Genomic DNA, 21,241 nt, shown 5'->3' on the forward strand with positions numbered 1-21,241 from the left:
TTACTCTCTGGTCCTTTACAAAAAGTTTTCCAATCCTTAATCTGGAAAAGTTCTTAGGAAAGAATTGAATTTTATTCACAATAAGGAATAAACTCTTCATCAATGAAAGCTCCTAAAATATATTTTTAGCGTAATGTGTAAGACAAAGCTAAAATGAACAAACAAAAAATAAAATAGGAAAAGACTTTTGTTAATGATAGAATGATCGTCACTTTTCAAAATTATTCCAGTTTACTTTTTTTTTTTAAGGTTTTTTTTTTTTTTTTTTTTTTAATACAAGCACTGGGTACAGTCAGAAGCACAAGAGAGTGAGAGAATTCACCAGAGCCAGAGCGGGGAGCAGAACAGGCGGGGAGCAGAACACGCAGACCGACGAAGTACACTGCTGAGGGGAGCAGCGGGCGGCAGGAGAGGTCTGCGCGCCATGTGGGACCCTCCTCCGGTGGCCGGAGAGCAGCCGGGGATCGAACCGGCACTGCAGAGGCTGCGGGCAGCTTCGCAACCCAGCGCTCAGCCGCTGCGCCACTGCCCTATGCCAGTTTACTTTCATGAAAGGCTTACATTAATACCTTCTCTTGCTAGCTTATGTAAATCAAAGTTACTTCAGTTAAACACATACACAATTTCTTAAATATAACTTTAGAGGTTCAGACACAATTGAGCAAGTAAAGCTGGGCACAAGTGCAGGGGAGAGAGGAAGTAAGATCTACTACTGCCCTGGAAATCATTTTTCCAGGGCAGGAAGATGGAGAATTGTGGTACACGGAGGAAGGATAAGGAAAGATCTAAAAACTTACCATTGGATGAAGGGAAGCTAGACACACCACAAGGAATGCAGCACAGTAATTGAAAAGAGATGATAATTCTTAAAGGAAAAGCAGAGACCAAAGACTGGACACAAATGGAAGCTTTACTTTTGAGCAGGGAATGTGAGCCTGCACAGGCTCTATGTTCTGGAGGGCAAGGTTTGGGAGAGGGATAATAATAAAATCAAAGACCCAGGGAACTGTTTCATTAAGGAAGTTACATTCGTGTGTGTTGCTGTTGGCTCTGACCAACAGTGATATGTGAGCATTTTGGTTAAACACTTAGTTATATGTCAGAGCTCTGCTGCTGAGGGGCCCACCTCCAGCAATGGCTTCCAGCAGCTTCACTGGCAGGTGCCTGCTCAGCTGTGTGGCCAGAGAGGATCTTCCCAGCACTCCCCAGTGCCACATACATTGCGCCACAATATTTCTAAATTTCTAGAAGTACCTAAAGCACCAATGAGGAATCAAGAGTTCAGAAAAGCTCAGGGACGTGACTGAAGCCCCAGAGAACCTTGATCAGGCACCATCCACGCTCCCACCCCACTCTCGGCTCACAGAGCACATGCACTTTCCACTACACAGGCTAAAACTAAGTGCTTTCAACTCAGCTGTCAAATAATGCCTCTTCGTAAAAGTGTATTGCAGTCCACAGAGTGACTAAGGAGCTCGATATAGACATACCTGCCCTCACATCTGGGTGGTGACGTGGCAAAATTTTAACAATAATGGAAACATCACACAGAGAAGCAATTCTCTCCAAATCTGTCCACATCTGTTGGATGCATGTACATGACCCAGTGGGGAAAAAGATCCATGTTTGAGTAAGTTTGGGAAATGCTGGGTTCCATAATCGTGTGCAGGTTTATTTATAATATACCACCTCAGAATGTTTAGTATCATTTGCTTTGAATATTTAACAGGCAAATGTAGCCAGCCAGCAGTGCATCCTGTCTCACTATGGAGTAACCCCCACTACACACACACACACACACACACACACACACACACACACACACACACACACACACACACACACCCCCTTCATGGTGCTCTCCTGGGAGCTGCATTTCATGAAACATTTGGGAACACAATGGCCCACGCAGTTACTGAAACTCCAGCAAGGTGAACATAATTCTTCTAATTTCATCTTAGCTGGAGGAGATTGTAAAAAAGTTCCTTACAACTGAGACCTCAGCACCTGTTAGACTGAGAGTGAAAACCTTTTTTTACACTCTGGTCATTCTACACTTTACGAAAGCCAGCCTAGCTCAGTGACAACCTGACGTGAATAAAATTGAAGCTACAATATAGTCATCAAGAAAAATTAGCCACAGCGACTATCCAGTGTCTCGTGGAGAGTCGGCGTGATGAGGAAGCTGTGAAAACATCTGCCAGAATCCTGTGTGTGAAGGGCAATTTCTGTCATTTTCTCCTTCCCGGGAAAGCTTAAATGACTTTTCGAAGCACACACAGGTGGCCACATTGACCATTTTATCACAGACCTGGTTTAAATCTTATACCACCTTGGGCTCTTGGCAAATACTGAGGTCCATGACCCAAGAGCAAAATTGAAGGAGCTCCACAGTTGGGGGACCCCGGGGACTCCGTGACCCTGTGCCGCTCTGACTCCAAGGTCTGTGATCTACTTTTGGTAACAGGAAAGATGTTCTTTCCTTGTATCCCCAGCTGCCCAAAATGATCCTGCAGCCCCTTTGGCTCCAGGGCTTCTGAAACTCCTCCTGGGTCACGCTCCATTGTCTATTTCCAATCAGCACCATTCTCTCGGGTGTTCCTCACCTCAGCTTTCAACACCATGTTTCACTGATCATTTCCCAGACCTCTTCCTCTTACTAGTTTCATCTGCTTTCACAATTCCTTGTTTATCCTTGTCATTTTTTTTAAAGATTTTTTTATTAATGCATACAAGAACTCGTATGTAAGCCAGAGGTGCAGGAGGTGAGACGATTCACCAGAGAGAGTGGGGAGCAGAACAGGCAGATCCATTGAAATACACTGCTGAGGGGAGCAGCAGGCAAGGCAGGAGAGGTCTGCTGTGCCATGTGGGTTGCTCCCTGGCCGGGCTGGGGATGGAACTCGTGCTGCAGTGGCTGGTGATAGCTTGATAGCGCTGTCTTTAACCCCTGTGCCACCAGGGAGGCCCTTCCTTGTCTTACATTTGCAATAGCAAATATTTATTAAATAACCCTGCCCTTGGCCACACCTGTAATGAGCTGTCCTCTTCAGATAGTCTTCTCCATTTTCCAATCGCTTCTGACACATTTGGGAGTTTTCAAATTCTCATTTCAGAATTTACTCTTCTAGATCAAACACTCCAGTGTCTGAGGACCTTTCTGCAAATATGGCAAGAATGAGGGTTTTTTATTCTACGAAACACATCTAGGTTGGTTATAAAGGAAGCAGTGAATTGGAGCAATGAAGAGCTGGCCTGTGAGATGTCCTAAAAGAGAATAAAAATCTTGTTGGCTGTGTCTCCAGACAAGTAACCAGCCTTTCAGTGTCTCATTTCCCCCATTTTTAAACTGGGAAAATTAACACTACTCATCTCACTTCGTTATTTAAGGATTCATTGAATTCACATTTTTTAAAGACTTAAAACAATACATGGACCATAGGAAATGCCATATAGGCATTTGTTATGATTTCCACATAAAAGCATCTTCATGTGTGGAGATGTATAAAGCGTTTTTTTTTGTTTGTTTCATTTTGTCTTTTTAAGGCCCAGATTATATAAAGGATCATCTACCTAAAGTTCATCAGCACACTTGCTACATAGGAGAAAAGCGTCCGGCATTAGAAAAAACTGGAGATCTCAGATATTTATTGCGGCCTGCCTCCAACAGAAGTTTGCCGGCAAAATATAAACATGAGTATGTTGGTGAAATTGGTTGGGGAATCCCAATGTTTGATTTTATCAACAAAACAAGGCGTGAGAGTGGCTTTCACATCAAGGTATTGCTCTTAAATGTATGCTCTTGAATTCTTTGAGTTTACTTCCATGGGAAACAACACGTACTTGATTTTGAGCTGTAATTGACAAATAACGGGATCTATGGTTTTCAGAAAGAGAAATGTGTGAATAAATGTACTGGCTATCATCATTCCCTTTTAGTGCCTTGAATACATGAGCGGAGGGGTGTGAAGAAAATGAAGTCACAGGTAATCCAAAGGCATTTGTGTTTGGCTTTGGAAAGCATTCAGATTCACATTTATGCTGAGACGTTCTCACTCACTTCCCCAGCTGGCCCTGCTTGCTGAGTAGGTGGTGTAAACCAAGAAGCCTGGGCTGGACACAATCACAAAGCTAAAAAAAAATGTCCTGGATCTTTAAAGTCCATTGTGTTGATAATGCTTTTGAATTAGGTAATCCCCTACGCAGTCAGAGGATTCTTTCAAATCTTGTCCTACTTTTTTTTGGTGATGAGGCTGCAGGTATGAGCTCACAGAGTCGCCTCTTAAACAGAAGGGAGTGCAGGTAATTTTAGAACTGAAATCTGAAAATTCTTTTTTTCCTCCAGGAGGTTCCTGTGATATCTAAAAATTAACCATGTATCAATTATGCAATCAGTAGTTTTCCTCAAATTCTGAGGCAATGTAGTACAGCTTCCTAAGGTAGTTAACAAAGGAAAAAAGAAAAACCATTTTCTGGTCCAAACTGGGATAACACAGGAAAGTGGTTGGTTCAGGCTTTGAAATCAGATCATCTGGGTTCAAATCCTGGCTCTGAATTAGGTCTAGCTCTGTGACATCAGGCTGGTGAGTTCACCTCTCTGCACTTCTGCCCAACCTCCTTCACAGACCAGCGATTACAATGCCCACTACTACAAGTCGCCTGAATTCCTGTCCTAGTTCTCTCACCTACTACCTGTGAGTGGTCTTGGACAAGTAGCTCCAACTCTATCTTTCAGTTTCGTGAATTATGAATCTTAGTATTTTCCTTATCAGGCTGTTGTAAACATCAAACATGCTAATATTTATAAAGTGCTGGGAACAGGACCTGGCATGTATCAAGCACTCTATGTGTTTAACATTATTATTATTATGTAGTGAGGATCAAATGTGGGAACACAGGAAGCATGAAGCCTGGCACATGGCTGACTTCCAAATGTCAGCTACCAGTGTTCTGGCTGTAGTAGCTGCTGTTACTTCTTAGTCGATCACTGTGGTAGCTGGTGTTGACTCTGTCAGCTAAGCAGACTGAATGTACAAGTTCTCAAACTGCTTCCCAGTCCTCTTAGGCAATAAAGATGAAGATCAGGAATTTAATATAATAATTGTCACCAGCAGGAAGAGTACCCAAAAACGAGGCAGCTGGTTGAAACAGAGTCCAGAACTTTTGTTGCCTTGTAGCTTGTCTTGGGGGGGTGCCCTGCTTTTGTACACAGCCTTCAATCTGTCTGCCCATTTTGAGTGTCTGCAGCTCTCTATCTTCATCTTTCTCTTAATATTTTTTTTCTGCTCAAATGAAGTTCAGTCCAGCAGTCTTTGGCCTTTGGAACAGGGAATCCAAGATATGTCAGCCACAAGTTAGCCCTCTAGAAAAGTGTTTATTCCATTTCTTTTGTTCATATTGACCCCAGTAGGACTGAATGTGAACTCTACAACCTGTGAAACATTCAGAAGCTGTTCTTGTTGGGCACATGCTGGAAGGGACACTGATTCTCATTTTGACAGTAGTTGTCCTAAGGATCAAGCTGTCTCAGATAATCTTAAACTATACCCTAAAGGAGTCCTTGGGTTTAGAACTTTGTAATGAGACCAAAAGATTCACCAAGAATGATTACACGCATTAGTAATAAACCAAATAAGTTTACCCATGAGTTAAGACCTCAGTTTTGTTGTTGAGGCTGCTGCTCTTCCTTCCACACCAGCGACGGTTCTCTCTCCACAGCCAAGACAAGAGGAGATATTTGTTTTTGAGTCTAGCCTCAGACTTGAATTCCTTAACAATCCCTGCTTGAGGCAGCTACTAGTGACCAATCAGACTTGACTGAATTGACACTTGAGCTGACTTACACATGCACTCTGTGCATTAAAACAAGCTCTTTCTACAAGAAGAGGTATTTCCTCATCCCTCTCCAGACTGAGGAACTGGTGAATTCCTTAGTGTGGCATAATTTAGGGAAATATCCCAATCCACATCCTCTTCTTTCTCTGGTTCCTTGTCTTTAGTGAAGCTCTTCCACACCCATCTTCCTTACTTGTCTAAAATAGTCCAAAACAAGATGGCACTTCTTCTCAGTCAAACTTGAGCAACTCTTCTGTGTCTCTCAGGCTGATTTTTAAGCCTAAACTTTCATGTACTAGATTGTGAGTCTGAACAGCTGCTCTTCCTACTTTATTGCTCCAGGTCTGTATAAGATGGCAGGAAAGGAAGCTCAGGTACCACCAACAGAACCTTGGTAAAATAGCTGGGCTACTGTTTTTCACCTGGGAATGGTCTCCCCAACCTGGGCACTAGGAAGGCCTCAACAGATAATCTGGATTTTGGCAGAAAGATAACTTTCAGGCTGATTGACAGCTGAAAAAATCTCCCCACATCCCAGAGATCAGTAAAAATCATAATATCAGATAGCTCTTCTGGGTTTTTGATATTTAACTATTTCCTACTCACCTTCATATGGAGCATGATGCCATAAATTATATTTGTATATAAACCACTAAAGATCATTACTTTTGTTTTTATCTCAGATTTAAGGCACTACATGTTTTAAGTGGATTTGCCAAATTATATGTATTTTATAAACTATATGGAAATCATTGAAATAATTCTTGGGTTTGTCCTCACGCTAAGCTGGGGAGCTTTTCCATCCTAGCTTTTGCATATTAGCCAGGCATGTCTCCTCTCCCCTGGTCTTGCTTTAACGCAAATCTCAGCACAACAGTGGGCTTCCTGATGCCCACTTTCTGCTCCCACACTCGGAACTCATGATTTCACTAATTTGGTTTTCCAACGACAATGTACTAAACTTGTTGACTAACTCCTCATGGGTGTGATCCCAAAGACAATATTAAATCAATAATTACAACATATACAACAACTTATATATCATATAGGACAACATCTTGAAAAAGAAGGTAAAACTGTGATCGTGGAACAAGAACTATGGAAACATCTCAAAATACTTACACGTGATACAAACTATACTGAAAAATAAAATCTTTGAAGCTGTGAAGCTTCTGCCTCATTTTTAGCAGCCATAAATTCCAGTATTGACACTTGTTTTGTGACCATTTCCATTGGAACAGTCTTGTGATGAGACATTGAATGTTTTAATGGCTGACATTATCGAGGCCCTGGGTTGGTTGTCTCATTAGTGTTTTACCCACTACAAACTTACTTTGAGAGAGTCGAGATAAAAAGAGCCGCCATTGCTTATGTACTACAAGAGGAAGGTACTGTGGTTATTTCTATTTTATAGACAAGGAAACTAAGTATTGAAAACTAAGTTTCCATTATTTACTACACAATTAGTATATAATGGATTTAGGATTTCAACCCAGGACACTTGAACTCCAGGGCTTAGTGAGCACAGGATGTAAAAGAGACAAAAGAATAGAAAATTAAATCAGAACATTAGATTGGCACTGTAGTGTGAAACACACATCTGTTATCAGTTTTCTGTAGGGCGGGGTCTGGCTGGGGTCAATGCAGATGCCTTCCCTTATATGGTTTTCTCAATTTGCTTCCATCTTCCCATTAGGTATCATTTGAATACAATGTTCTTCACCTATAATATTAAAATGAATGACTAGAAATACTAGTAGTATTACTAGTAATATGGTAAAATGAATTACACATTGATATATAATAGCTTAGTAATAGCTTAGATTTTTATTTAATAAGCACTTTTCAAAGTTTGCCAAATATAATAGTGTATACCAAATATAACCCTTGGAATCATGGGAGAAAAGGGGAAAGGCTGTGGTCCCAACAACCAGCAACCATTTCTCCTTGCCTCAGCCTGACCTGGTGCTCTTCCCAATGACCACAGTTGCCTATCAGTGTCTTTGAACACTTTTAAAATCATCTGAAAAAAAGGTATCGCCAGTGTGGTGTTGATCAGGATGCAGACCACCCATCACATATTGTAGGTTTCCTGTTGCTGTTTTTTTTTTCCCATGCCAATTTATTTATTTTATTTTGGGTTCATTTGGATAGATCAGTTACAGTTTTGGGTCTCATTAAGATTCCAAAGCTCTCACACGCCTCATCTCCAGATGTTATCAATAGACAAGACTTTTAAAAGGTAATAGAACCTCCTTTTCCAACTGAGTTATGGAAGCAAAATAGAAAATAGCTTTGTTAAAATTAGGCATGTCTTTCTTTCCCAGATGGGGGTGTGTTTAATTCTCACTTTATCCTTCTTAGAGTTATTTGCATCCTAACAGGCATCCTAACAGTTTGTGGTTTAATATAAAAATAATTATATTAACACCTTCCATCTTTAAGTGCTATATAAAGTGATGCATTTTCTGATACTATGAGTCTTAGTAGTAAGAGTGAACATTTTGACCATTTGTAAGAGAGAAGAAACACTGGCTAAGGAGGTCAATAACCCTTCTTTTTCTTTAAACAATATATTAACTCCATTATTTTCCTTATATAGAGATTATCTTCCCCCCATTTTACAAAACCTGGCTTTATAGGGTTTCTCAAATAAGTTGAAGACTGTCATTTTCTTACAAAACATTGTCTCTGAAATTCCCCAAAACAAATTTTCTCTTTGATGCTTCCTTTGCCTAACCCACCATGAAAACAACAAAGTAGCTAGTTACAGGGCAACCCTAAAAAAAGAAGGGGTAAGCTGGGTGTGAGTCCTCACCCTTGTGCTTAAGAACTCTGGATAAGGCTCAAGGGCAGGCACACAGGGAAACATTTAAAAAAAAAAAAGTTTATTTACAAGGGAAATAACAAAAGGGAGAACACGGAAAGAACGAGCAATTGGTCAACACATTCTACCTTACAGCTGTCTGAGCTGGAAGCCTGGGTGTGTGCTGAAGGCTGGTTAAAAACCCAGAAAGCGCAAACCCAGATGTGTTGGGTTTTATACCAAGCATGGCTGCTTAACTCCACCTTTAGTTCCCAACACCCCTCCTTCAGAAAGTCAAGTTATATAGCAGATTCATGACATGATGGGAGTCTAGACCTGGGTGTCTAGGATCTCTGACATAGAAGTAGGGAGTGCATGAAACATCAGTAGGTGGAGTTCACTCAGGACACTCTGTCCCCACAACAGTAGAACTACAGATGTGCTCTCTCCAAACTGCATTTAAGGTAGTTCTTTACAAAATGATGTTTGGAATAGGAAGTATCTTTGTTGGCTGCTAGGGACACTACTGCCACTTCACATGTCACTGTGCAACCCCCAGCAACATGGTCTCCCAACAACACAGGGCTTTTTCTCTCTTGTTGAGGCGACTTTGTTGACCATTACTGGCAAATTGGGAAAAAAATACACCCTAATTTTCACATCATTTTTTAGGATGTGAGCATGTGAAATGTGAAAAAGAAAGGAACTCAATGTAGTTTAGAGTCCAGTGGGTGATTTTATCCCTTAATTAAGGGAAGCTAAAAATATGCCGTGGTGGTTACTTTTTTGTAGGACTTAACATCTTAAGTATGTGTCTAAATGTAAACATTTTTTTAATTACACTTCTTAAAGTTAGTAATTAAGCATATGCCATGGATTTTCAACAAATATCATTTGATGATGATAGGGAGACACACAGCTAAGAAAAGGACTGTATAAATTAGAGTCAGTACTAATGAACCTGAGGCTGACTGCACAGCCAGACTCCTTCCCGTGTGTTGTCAAAGAATTTTGAAACTTGTGCATGGTCTACACCAAGCACAGGTGGTTCAAATACCAGGACATCTGGTTTCTAAATCTGGCATTTATCCTGGCTTTTTAAGAACTCTGGGAGAAATTCTTAAACCCTTATATATGTAGATTATAGTTTTCCCGATAACATCCCCAAAGCACTTCAAATGTGCTCAAGTATATAAAAAATGTATAGAATGTACAGCAAATGACACCAGCAATCAGAAGAAATGTTTCTCCAGCATTGCACCTAGCTTAACAAGGCATCTTAAATGAGCGAGTTGAAAGCAATTCATTAAACTTAGAGGTCCCTGCGATGTGGTTCCCAATATGTCTCAAGGTGCAAAAGAAAATAACACCGAAAAATGCTACAGGAAGCCACTGTGAACTCCTTCAGATGGGAAAGAATTCATAGGAAGTTTCTTTGCAATCTTGTGGGTTTTTAGTGCAACTATGATCTGCAGCTGGACTGTATAATTCCCGCCACATTCCAAGTGGCCTTAAGCAACAAGAGGTCTAAGCTCTGTTTTATTTAACTTTTTACTGATCAACCACCACTCACAGAGCTTAGCATAGGGTAGATGATCATCAATAAAACAGGAGATGGAGACTGAATTAGCTTCCTTACTCATGCCGTGTCTTTGTTGGAAGACCAAGTTGTGGGAGAAATCAATTTTTAAGTGCATATTAACTTGAGAATTATTCTACTCCTCACTAGTTCAATAATGTCATTTGAGAGCTATTTACCATTTATATTTGTATTGAAACTTATTTACTGTTACTGCTCACAATGCCTGAGTTACCACCCCTAGTGTAATTCTGTGTTGTAAATCTAATTGGACAATTAACTTGGGAGAAGCACGCTTTTTAACCTTTGAATTAACAATGGTGCCAAACACATTAGAAAATTCCAAGGGTGAGAGCGACAGCAAAATAGGCACTTGATTATATTTCAGAAGCTGTGCTCTGATCACAAGAGATTTGAGAAGGTTTTGATGGCTTTTCCATAGCGTGAATAGTTGAATTGGCTCAAGATTTCAGATCACCAACTAACTGGATAAAAGGCTGAGGTTGGAACGACAGAATAAATTGTAGTATTGCTTTAAAAGAGTATCCGGAATATCTTGAATTATGCAATAAATAAGGAAAGCATCTATCTCACTGAAGAAATACAGAAAGAAAATACCACTCATGTGCCATCTCTCTAAGAACAAATGAGGCCAACTAACATTCACAATGCTTTTCAAGGTAAATATAAGTTTGTAGCTTTAATGAATAATGTGATTTACAAATGAAAATAGTCAAAGAATTTTTCATTTTACCCCTTTTTTTCTCTTTGCCTGCTAATCTGTCTACATTTTTTATAACGTCTCAGATTTGCCATCTATAAAATGGGTATTATTTTAGTTTTCTTATTGGGCACAGCAAATAGCCACACCTTTAGCTTCTTTAAAGCAACACCCACCTCTGCAGGTCAGAAAACCCTGAGGGCGTGACTGGGTTTTCCACTCAGCTCTCACAAGGTGCCTACTGTGATGGATTATTGGCTGATGCTTGGGGTCTCTCCCCAGTGGTAGCAGCAGATTTCAATTCCTTGTCGTTGGCGGATGGGGTCCCACCTCTTTGCTGACTTTTAGCAAAGGAACAATCTCAGCCTCTAGAAGCAGCGCATGTTCCCTTCTTTGTGGTCACTTTGTCATTAAAACCAGCAACAGAAAATCTCATTTTGCCAATTTCCTCTTGTGCTTCTAATTCCCTTTGTCAGAAAGAGCCCAGATCATTTTAACACCTTACCTGATTAAGTTAGGACCAGGGAGGATAACCTCCCATTCTTAAAGTTAACTGATTTGGGATCTGAATTATGTCTGCAAAATCCCTTCAAGCAGTTACTAGATTAGTATTTGATTGACTATCTGGGAGAAGATGTCTATGACCATGAAGTGGGAATCTTAGGAACTATCTTAGAATTCGGCTGACACAGGGATAATACTTTAGAATATTGTTAAATGGATTAAGAGAGATTTGTATATGTAAAGCACTTCACATAGTATTTAAGTCTCAATAAATGGGATCCAGCATTATTAATGTTTAAATGCACTATGTATTCCTGCCTACCATTTTAAAATAGTAGAAACAATAGAAATATAATGGACTATATTGCTCATTATTTGAATATTCCACAGAAAACAGAGATACTTGAGCCATAGTAAAAAAAAAAAAAAAAAACTCACAAAATCCAATGTTTAGTCTATTTGCCAAAAGTTGGTTTACTAACTCAAATTAACAAACTCTCTGCTGTTAAAAAAAACAACAGGATATAATTCAGATTAGTATCCAAGCCCATATATTATATGGCATAAAATGAAGAATGGATATCTGCATTGCCCATATTTTGTTTTTAATAAGAAAAATTAATCACAGAATCCATGTCTGAAACACATTTTTCAGAAAGAATTGTTTGTTTCTACTCAGGCCCTGAATATATAATGAACAGTTCAAATGTTCCATTTTCACAAAAGCCTTTATGTCTCCTTTCTCCCTCCAATAGTTCCGTCTAGAATAGGCAGCATTCTGTGATTGGGTGTTCCAGTTGTAACAATGGGAATGCTTCTTCCCAGCCGTGGGAAGACGGACACCTAAGGGGTTAACAGTAATATTTTGCAAATTGAGGCAAGTGAAGGAAAAAAATACATTAGCATAAGAAAAGGTAGCCTTAGGGAATTTTCCACTCAAATGTTTGGTACTAAGAGCTCTATGTTACCAAGGAGAGCCCAGAGAAGAGAAATCCTACTGTCTATGCATTCTTGAAATGCATTGCCATTGTATTCACTCTAGAGAAAGGCCTCATAGTTACAGAGATGGAAAATGGTTCTTTCTAGCAAGAGAGTCAAAATTGGATTTATTACAAAAAACATCCTGGGTGAACTATAACAACATAGCAAGAGGATTCCTCAGTTATCGATCCCCAAAAGATTTCCCAACTATATAAGAAGTAGACAAGAATTGTTTGGTGTTTAAAAAAGTATTGAGCAATGATTTTTATTGTCAACTAGAATTGATCCTAAATGTCTGCAATTATTTTGACTCAAATTTAGCGATTTCTAACTAATTTCAGACATTGTGCTTAATATGTCTGACTGTAGTTAGAAGGTATTTCCCTTTTATTGATGCCTACACCTGTTTAAAGTTTGCTTAATTAGAATAGTCCATTTGGATATTTCACTTGTTGAATCACATTCAAAATTATGGTAAAGAGATTCTGACGATTTCCTAAGGACAGAAAATATACTAATCAGTCGTTATCTGTTTCCATGAAGATGTGAATTAAGTTTTGACTCAGTCATTCTTAATCTTAGGAACAAGTGTCCAGTTTAAAAAAAAAAACTGAATTCTGAATTTCATTAGTTTTAATACTCTGGTGAGCATGACTATTTAAATAGATAATGAATTTCATTAACAAATTAAAATAGAAAAGGGCCAGCTTGTTTTAGATAACATTTTTTTTTTTGACATTATACACAGATAGCTATAGGAGAAATGAGGGGGTGGGGAAACAAAATAATTTGTTGTTTTCTTTCTAAGAAAAGTTTCCCAATTAAGAAAATGTAATTTTTGGCTATTACAAATGATAACAAAGGTCAAAGAAGAATGTCCAGCACCCAGAAAATTTGCCCAAAATCTGATATTAAAAGTACTTGTATGTCTATTGTAAGGTCAATCTTCAGGGACTCATGTCAGAAATCAATTGAGAAAGACACACCATAATCTCCATTGTGTACAGATCTGCTTTCCCAGCTAACTGAAGCCCCTAATCAGGAAAGTCATTTGAACCAAAATTTGAGGATAAAGGAAGATAAAAACAAAATAAGTCCTCTGACATTGAAATTAAAAATGATTCTGATACTTTTTGAGATGTTATGAACGTAGTATGCCACATCAATGCAAGTGGAAAATGCACTCCAAACTCTTAATAATCCATGTCACTGTTGCCCAATTGAGAAATGGTGGTAGACCCAAGCCCTTTCAATGTAACTTTGACAAGCCAAAACTCTATGCTTATTCACAAGTTGTGTCATCCACTGGGGGCTACATGGGGAAGGTGCTAGTGTCTAGCAGTCACTTATTTAGTAGTAATAGATCATTATTACTATAGATCATTATTACCTGAGTGGGTATGGGGATTATTTCCTTAAATGGGAACTGAGTTTAAGCTATGAAATATTTTATCCATGTTCTAAATTATGCTTTCGGAACCAAGGTTTCAGATCTACTCCATACCACAGGTTGTTTATAACCCAGCTCTTATCCAAGTTACTGCTACCACACTTTCTACTTCCGTAAGAATAAAGTAAAATGAAAAGAACTAAACTACTTGAGTCTAATCAATAGTCACTAAAATGTCTGCTTATTTGGGCACAGAATCATAAAGTCTGGAGCATAAATATTATGAACTATATAGTCTTTCTGCCACCAACAGCTGTCCTTTTCTAAAAGGAAACAGTGAACCACATGGGTCATATTTTACCGATTATCTTCTTTTTCTCAGATCATCAAAAGACTATCTTTGTTTAACTGAATTCACATTTCCTATTTAATTTCTCAAACTGATTACATTTTTGTAGGATCATAGACTTTAGACATGTTGGTGGCTATTTACCTTGCAGTTAGGGAACATTAATTCTCTCCCTTTTACAGTATGCAGAACCAAGTCACTACGCCATTGGCCAAGCCAACCACAGATACCAAAACCCATGGTAAGCACATACTGCTACATGTTTAAATAATCAATTAATTGATGTTTCCTCCCTTCCTAAATTTAGTAATATGGCTACTTTTTTTAGCTTTCATCACCACTTTCTTTTCATTTCATGTAGTTTCCTTGTGAAGTTGTGAAATTTTATTCCTAATAAGCACATAAAAGTTTTACTCTCTACTAGTTTACTCTCTATTAGGTTTTAATTGAAGAAAGGAATAAAGCAACTGTAAAAATAAAAACAGAACCAAGCCTGCAGCTATTAACAATAACAACTGGGCAAGTATGTTAGCTTTAACTGTATAAATAATCCTCTCTAGAAAAAAACAAAAGTATTGTTTTTTGGCTAAAAAAATAAAATCCATTTCATGCTGTTGGCCTAGAAACCCTCATAATCGGTAAGCTTGGTTAATAAATGTAATCCTACCGAAGTCACATAATGTCTTGAATTCATGCTACCTTAAGACAGCCTCTAATCTAAATTAAACATGTCTAACCCTAGGTATGCTCAATTATGGGAAAAGAGCAAAGCCTAGGCTTGTCATTGAGATGTGATATATAATCCATATTCCTAAGAGGGAAGGGTTCATTCAGCGTAGCTCTTAAAAGATTACAGATTCAATGTCTTCATTATCCTTAGGTTTTGGGAGATGAGGGATTCCGGAGACTTCTGTTCTTTTTTTTTTTTTTAGGATTTATTTATGCGTATAAGAACTGGGGTACAGGTCAGAGGTGCGGGGTTGGGTGCGGTGAGATGATTCACCAGAGACAGTGGGGAGCAGAACAGACAAATTAACTGAAACACACTGCTGAGGGGAGCAGCAGGCAAGACAGGAGAGATCTGCTGCACCATGTGGGTAGTTCCCTGGCCAGGAGTTTGAACTTGTGCTGTAGAGGCTGCAGATAGCTTCACAGTGCTGTGCTTAACCCCTTGTGCCACCAGGGAGGCCCAGATTCTGGAGCCTTTTGCATCTCACTTTTAATTGTTGAAGGGGACAGCTATTAGCGTGGGCAAAAATAACAGATTTTAGTCTCTTTCTGCCCTATTACTGCAATAAACTGCCCCGACAAGATACAAGAACTCAAATACCATGTAAAAGCCTTTTAGTTACTACAATTCTGGGAAAATGAAAGATCTCACCAGGCGATTTCTACAACTTAGAAGGCATATCCTCCCTATGTTTAAAACCATAAAGAAATATTTACAATTTATAGCAGGCAAAACACATTTTCATGAAAATATTCAATTCTGTTCAAATAACAATGCAGGTACCTATCTGCAAATGCCCTGTCAACTATTTCCAAGCAAAGGAAAACATTCAAGGCCATTGAAAATCAAAGTAACTTCTACAAGCATTGGTGAAATACAATTTTCATAAACATGAAAATCTGCTGCATTTATTTAAACATATACTTATTAGAAAGTATCTGAAAAATACTGAAGCTCTGAACATGTTCCTTGTATAAAAGAATATTGGCCTCATTCATTTCTAAGGAATAAATATGGTTGTTACCAGGTGATGAGTATGTAAAACATTTATGAAAAATATGTAGTTAGGGGAGGTGGATTTCATTGGAAAACTGGAGATATAGATCTCTGTCTGTAGATGTAGCTTGTATATTGAAACCAATTTATATGTTTGTGAATACATATATTTACATATATTAATACAGACCCCAGGTGCTCCAGCCCCCTGGGATCTCTAAGTTGCATTGAAGGCTACCCCTTTTCTGGCAAGATGAGTCCTTAGCCTCCTAATCAGTTTTCATGTCTGTCTTTCTAGTCAGAAGTGTTCACTCAGTAAATCCAGCACTGCCTCTGTGGGAATCACTGTTAGATTCTGTAATTTTTAAATTACAAATATAATTCATGCTTGTGGCAACAAATCAAATGATATATCAAGAAATACACATAGGGGCCTCCCTGGTGGCGCAAGGGTTAAGATGCAAGCTATGAAGCAATCCGCAGCCACTACAGCGTGAGTTTGATTCCCGGCCAGCTAGGGAGCAATACACAGGGCGCAGCAGACCTCTCCTGTCTCACCCGCTGCTCCCCTCAGCAGTGTATTTCAGTCAGTCTGCCTGTTCTGTTCCCCGCTCTGTCTCTGGTGGATCCTCTCACCCCCTACACCTCTGGCTTGTACCCCAGCTCTTGTATGCATAAATAAATCTTTAAAAAAAGAAATATACATATACTTGTATATATTTATGAATTTTTTTTATATATCTCAAGACCAATTTATACATGCTAAGGGACAAATTAATAGTAAAGAAAATTAGAACTAGAAAATTATAACCAGAAAAGTCAGAGAATATTTTTTAATGTACTGACTCCCCACTGAATTTGTCTGTAGCCTCTGCCATGAGTCTTATTTCTACCTAGTCAGAGGCAGTGCCCTTAATTCTTCCTCACTCTTGAGATTCTAAGCACACCTGTTGCTTGGAAGCCTTCCTGTCCTACTCTTGGGCTGGGAAGATGACGCTCTTGAATAGGATGCTGACTAGAACAGACACAGAGGTGCTCCAGCCCCCTGGGACCTCTGAGTTGGATTGAGGGCCACCCCTTTCCTGGCAAGATGAGTCCTTAGCCTTCTAATCAGTTTTATGTCTGTCCTTCTGGTCAGACGTGTTCACTCAGTAAATCCAGCACTGCCTCTGTGGAAATCACTGTTAGATTCTGTGGCCACAGTGATGAGCCAGACAGGCTCAGCACATGCTCTTCCTGGTCTTGTGCTCTAGAGGAGATAACATTAAACCATATGACTTTGATAGAGCATTAGGCTATCTTTCATGCTGAGTAAGTTTTATATTACAACATGTAAATATTTTTAAATGTTAAAATATTTTTTAAATTACAAATATAATTCATGCTTGTGGCAACAGATCAAACAATAGATCAAGAAAAAGATCAAACAATAGATCAACATCCTGCCTTTTCCCATGCCACGATAAAACATTTCATTACCAAGAGTATTTATTTATAGGATGTGATTGAAGTTTTTGCTAGAGGCATTTTACCTGGATTGAGAGTCAGAGAAGTGTTCACTGAGGAAGTAATCATTAATCTGACTTTGGAAAGGCAAGTTTAAGCTCATTCCTGGCAGAGGGAATAGCAGGACCCGAGGTGGGAAAAGTCTATCAAATTAGACCAGCACGACTAGATTACATATAACCATGGATGGGTAATTAGACGAGGGTCAGGTGCTGTAGAATCTTGTGGCCAGGGTAGAGAATTTGGACTTGGATTTTAACTTATGGACAAAGGGAATTCATTGGAAGATTTAAAATAGGAAGCAACATGATCTGAAATATCTTTAAAGAACACTCTGGAATGTTGGAGTGCTCTGTGAAGAAAATATTGAAAGGTAACAAGAACAATTATAGGGTGATCAGCTAGGAGATTATTTCATTTTTAACAGCCCCAATTTGAGTTCTTAGTGTGCTTTACAAATGAGTCAAAATAAATTGTGATTTTGGAGGGCTGTGAGGAGGAAGAAGGATTCGAGTTGAGCTTTCAAGGAAATACAGCTTTAAATAAGTAGAGAAAAGAGAAGATATTTGCTGTAATGATTGGGAGTGAGAATGTATTCAGGAATCTGATGAAGAAAATTTTAAACAGCATCTGAATTTCACAGAAAATTCAGAAGACAGGTTATGTGACCCAGGTTCACAGAGCTAATGTTCCAGTGCAAGTTGACTAATTCGGTGATCTGGTTGGTTTTGCAGCATTTTTTTAAAGGACTCTCCAGGCGATTCCGATGTGCAGCCAGGGTTGGGAACTACAGCGAAGACTGTAAAGGGCCTGAGGCTTGAGTGCCCACTTTGAGGATAAGATGAAAAAGAGTCACTAGAGGAGAAAGGACCCTATGAGGTAGGGCCCTTGAGATGACAGAAGTTATTCCAAAGTCAGTGAAGAATTTCAAAGAGGGGGATTTAATACAAGGAAATGAAAATCCAAGAAAATCATGACAAATATTTGGAGGTTATCAGAGGTCTCAGCAAATGCACTGTAGGAAGAACAGGATGATTTGAGTCAATACAGCCAATATTAAAGAATTTTTGTGGACATAATGGAGGTAAGAGTCCACTGTGCTTTGGAGACTAGAAAGCTAGTAATGGACAATAACAGGATTTCCTCCATTCTGAGGCATACTTTAAAATTTTTAACTTTCTTGAAATCAGGATGTGTTGTATAATAGCTGTTTACAAATGTAATGTACAAATGTGGTGACTCTTTTTCCTCCCATGTAAAGTTGTTATTAAGTCAACGGGGTGTTTACACAATTTACTGCCTCTTAAGGACCAATAAAGGCATACTTCAGCAAACATGAAACGAAGCCCTGCTATGTGACAGGTGCTCAAAATTTTAATTCTTAATAAGCAGGATCCTTACATTTAAGTTGTTCAGACTTTCAGGACAGGTAGATATAAACAGAAAATTTTAACACAATATACCTTGATGGAGAATGTCTGCAGTAACTGGATGTGGGTTGACTTAATTTTTCTTTTGAATTAAAGGAGAAAGTTTCTTGTTTAAAATACATCAAGTTTCTCCAGATATGTGTCTCAAAGTTTAACTCATTTTCATAGGGTCTTTTCTGTTTGCAATTGAATGTTTTCTAACATATACATACAGTAATTCTATTTTCAACAAGAATAAAGAGCACAGATAGAAAATGGAGGAAGACTTTACAGTCAAATTAGAAGTCATAATAAGAATGTGCTGTCAAACTGAATCAACAGGTGTTTTTATTTTTTTTAGGATGTATTTTTGGTATAAGCTACACTTTGTGTGTATGCGTGTGTAGAACTGGTGTGTAGGTCAGAGATGCAGGGGTGAGAGGATTCACCAAAGACAGAGTGGGGAACAGAACAGACAGCGTTTACTGAAATACATTGCTAAGGGGAGCAGCAGGCAAGACAGGAGAGGTCTGCTGTGCCATGTGTGGGTTAGCTCCCTAATGGGGGATCAAACTCAGGCCATATTGATGATAGCAATGACACTTAACCCCTAGGCCACCAGGGAGATCCCCCAAGCTATACTTCTTGTGGAGTATGAAATAGCATGTTTTCTTTTTCTATTATTTACATTTAACACAGGGCCAAGAGTATGTGGGTACTTAATTTATATTTTCATCATATATAAAAGTCAAATCCAGTTATTTCCTACATGCATAACAGCACAATCACTACAGTTCGGACTGGAGAATTCATGAGGATTTCCTGAGAGAGATGAAATTAAACTTGGTTTAAAAGAAACTGTTTAGGAAAATCTCTGGCTGCCTACTTGGGAGAATTCTTTATCCACGCAAATGAAAGATTTGCTAAGATGTTGAAATTAAAGGATTTTTCATGGGCAAGCAGCATTCCAAGAAAGGAACTGCTGACATGTTTTTGACCCAATTTCACACAAAGTTGTCTCTTTGTCAACTGGATATTGTGATATTTGCCACTTTTTTTTTGCCAACTTGTAGATATGTTTTAATAATAACTTCAAAACCCACACACACACAAATATTTGCAGATGTGGAGAATAATGTCTTGAGGTCAAGTTGAAGATGAGTGCCAGGGGCAGAAACATTAATTCCAAAGGGCATCTGCACCCCTATGTTTATAGCAGCACTATTTACAATAGCTAAGCTATGGAAACAACCCAAATGCCCAAAAATAGATGACAGGATCAAGAAGATGTGTTGCATATACATAATGGAATATTACTCAGCAATCAAAAGAGATAAACACATGCAGTTTGCAGCAACATGGATGGAGCTGGAAGGGATCATGCTCAGCGAAATAAGCCAGAAAGAAAAAGAAAAATACTGGATAGTCTCACTCATAGCAGGAATTTAGAAAACCTAAATAAGAGACCAGGAAAAAGACTAATTAATACAAAGTAAAAATCAAAATCAACAAGCAACTATAAAGACACAAAGACACACTACAGGGGGGAGGGGCAGGGAGAGGAAGGATTAGGGTCAAATAAGGGGGGTGCAATTGTATGGGGACTATAACCAAAATGAAAATGCATTCATTGTGCAAAAATGAAAAATGATGTAAGAATTATATAAAATAAAATATTAAAAAAAGTAAAATCTCAGGCAACTCTGAGATTGAAATCTTAAAAATAAAACAAAAAACAAAACAAAACAAAACAAAAAAAAGATGAGAGCCAGTGGACTGGATCTCAGAGGAAAGTACTCCAGTTACTGAGCTTTCAGCAAGTGGACCTTCCTAGTGTCATGATTTTCTTTGAAAAGGTTTTTCTTGTGTGAAAAATGAACTTTTGCCCAGTCATTCTCTTGAATTATCAGGAAAAAATTTTCCAGCTTAACAAAAATAAAATGAATTTTTCCACATTGAGAAACATCCAGAGTCTTCTTACTCCACTCAAATCACAAATAGAATTCAAGGCAGTGCAGTGGGTTCAGCATCTTCCATTTCTTCCACGTTCAAACCTTTCACTGGATCCTTTGAGGGGTAATCATGGACAACAGATCTGAAGATATTCTAAATGATCCATTCAAAGTGAACTAATGGGAGAACCATCTTGATGATGGAATATAAGCTTGATTTACTATAATGCAACTTGCTGTTTATAAAAATAGAGGCATCACATTTTGTTTATAGTCTTTTTACTATAATCCAATGTCCATAATATTAAAAATAATAACACATGAGAATTCTTGCCTAAATAGTGTCTCTGATCACTTGAAATTATTGGGTCATTGGTTTAATGCCATTTGATGATTGAAAGATGATTGTAAAACTCAATTTATATTAAAGTAATAAATTTCTGTCTCTAAAAAATGCTGAATATTATGAAATTGTCCACAGGT

At 38.5% G+C, this 21,241-nt stretch overlaps 1 protein-coding gene and 1 pseudogene across 3 annotated transcripts in view; both read left to right on the forward strand.

Annotated features, from left to right (window-relative positions):
• CUNH4orf45 (chromosome unknown C4orf45 homolog) overlaps positions 1–21,241 on the forward strand; it is an 80,497-nt gene that overhangs the window by 28,081 nt on the left and 31,175 nt on the right. For all 3 annotated transcript variants that reach the window (XM_054690456.1, XM_054690455.1, XM_054690457.1), the window contains exons 2-3: positions 3,547–3,779; positions 14,348–14,406. In XM_054690456.1, coding sequence (XP_054546431.1) covers positions 3,547–3,779; positions 14,348–14,406 — 292 coding nt within the window. The remainder of the gene's footprint in view (positions 1–3,546; positions 3,780–14,347; positions 14,407–21,241) is intronic.
• LOC119234754 (proteasome maturation protein-like) lies at positions 18,476–20,985 on the forward strand (annotated as a pseudogene).

Source organism: Talpa occidentalis, unplaced genomic scaffold (genome assembly GCF_014898055.3).
Source record: "Talpa occidentalis isolate TD23 unplaced genomic scaffold, MPIMG_talOcc4v2.1 talOcc4.8, whole genome shotgun sequence".
NCBI classification, from domain to species: Eukaryota; Metazoa; Chordata; class Mammalia; order Eulipotyphla; family Talpidae; genus Talpa; species Talpa occidentalis.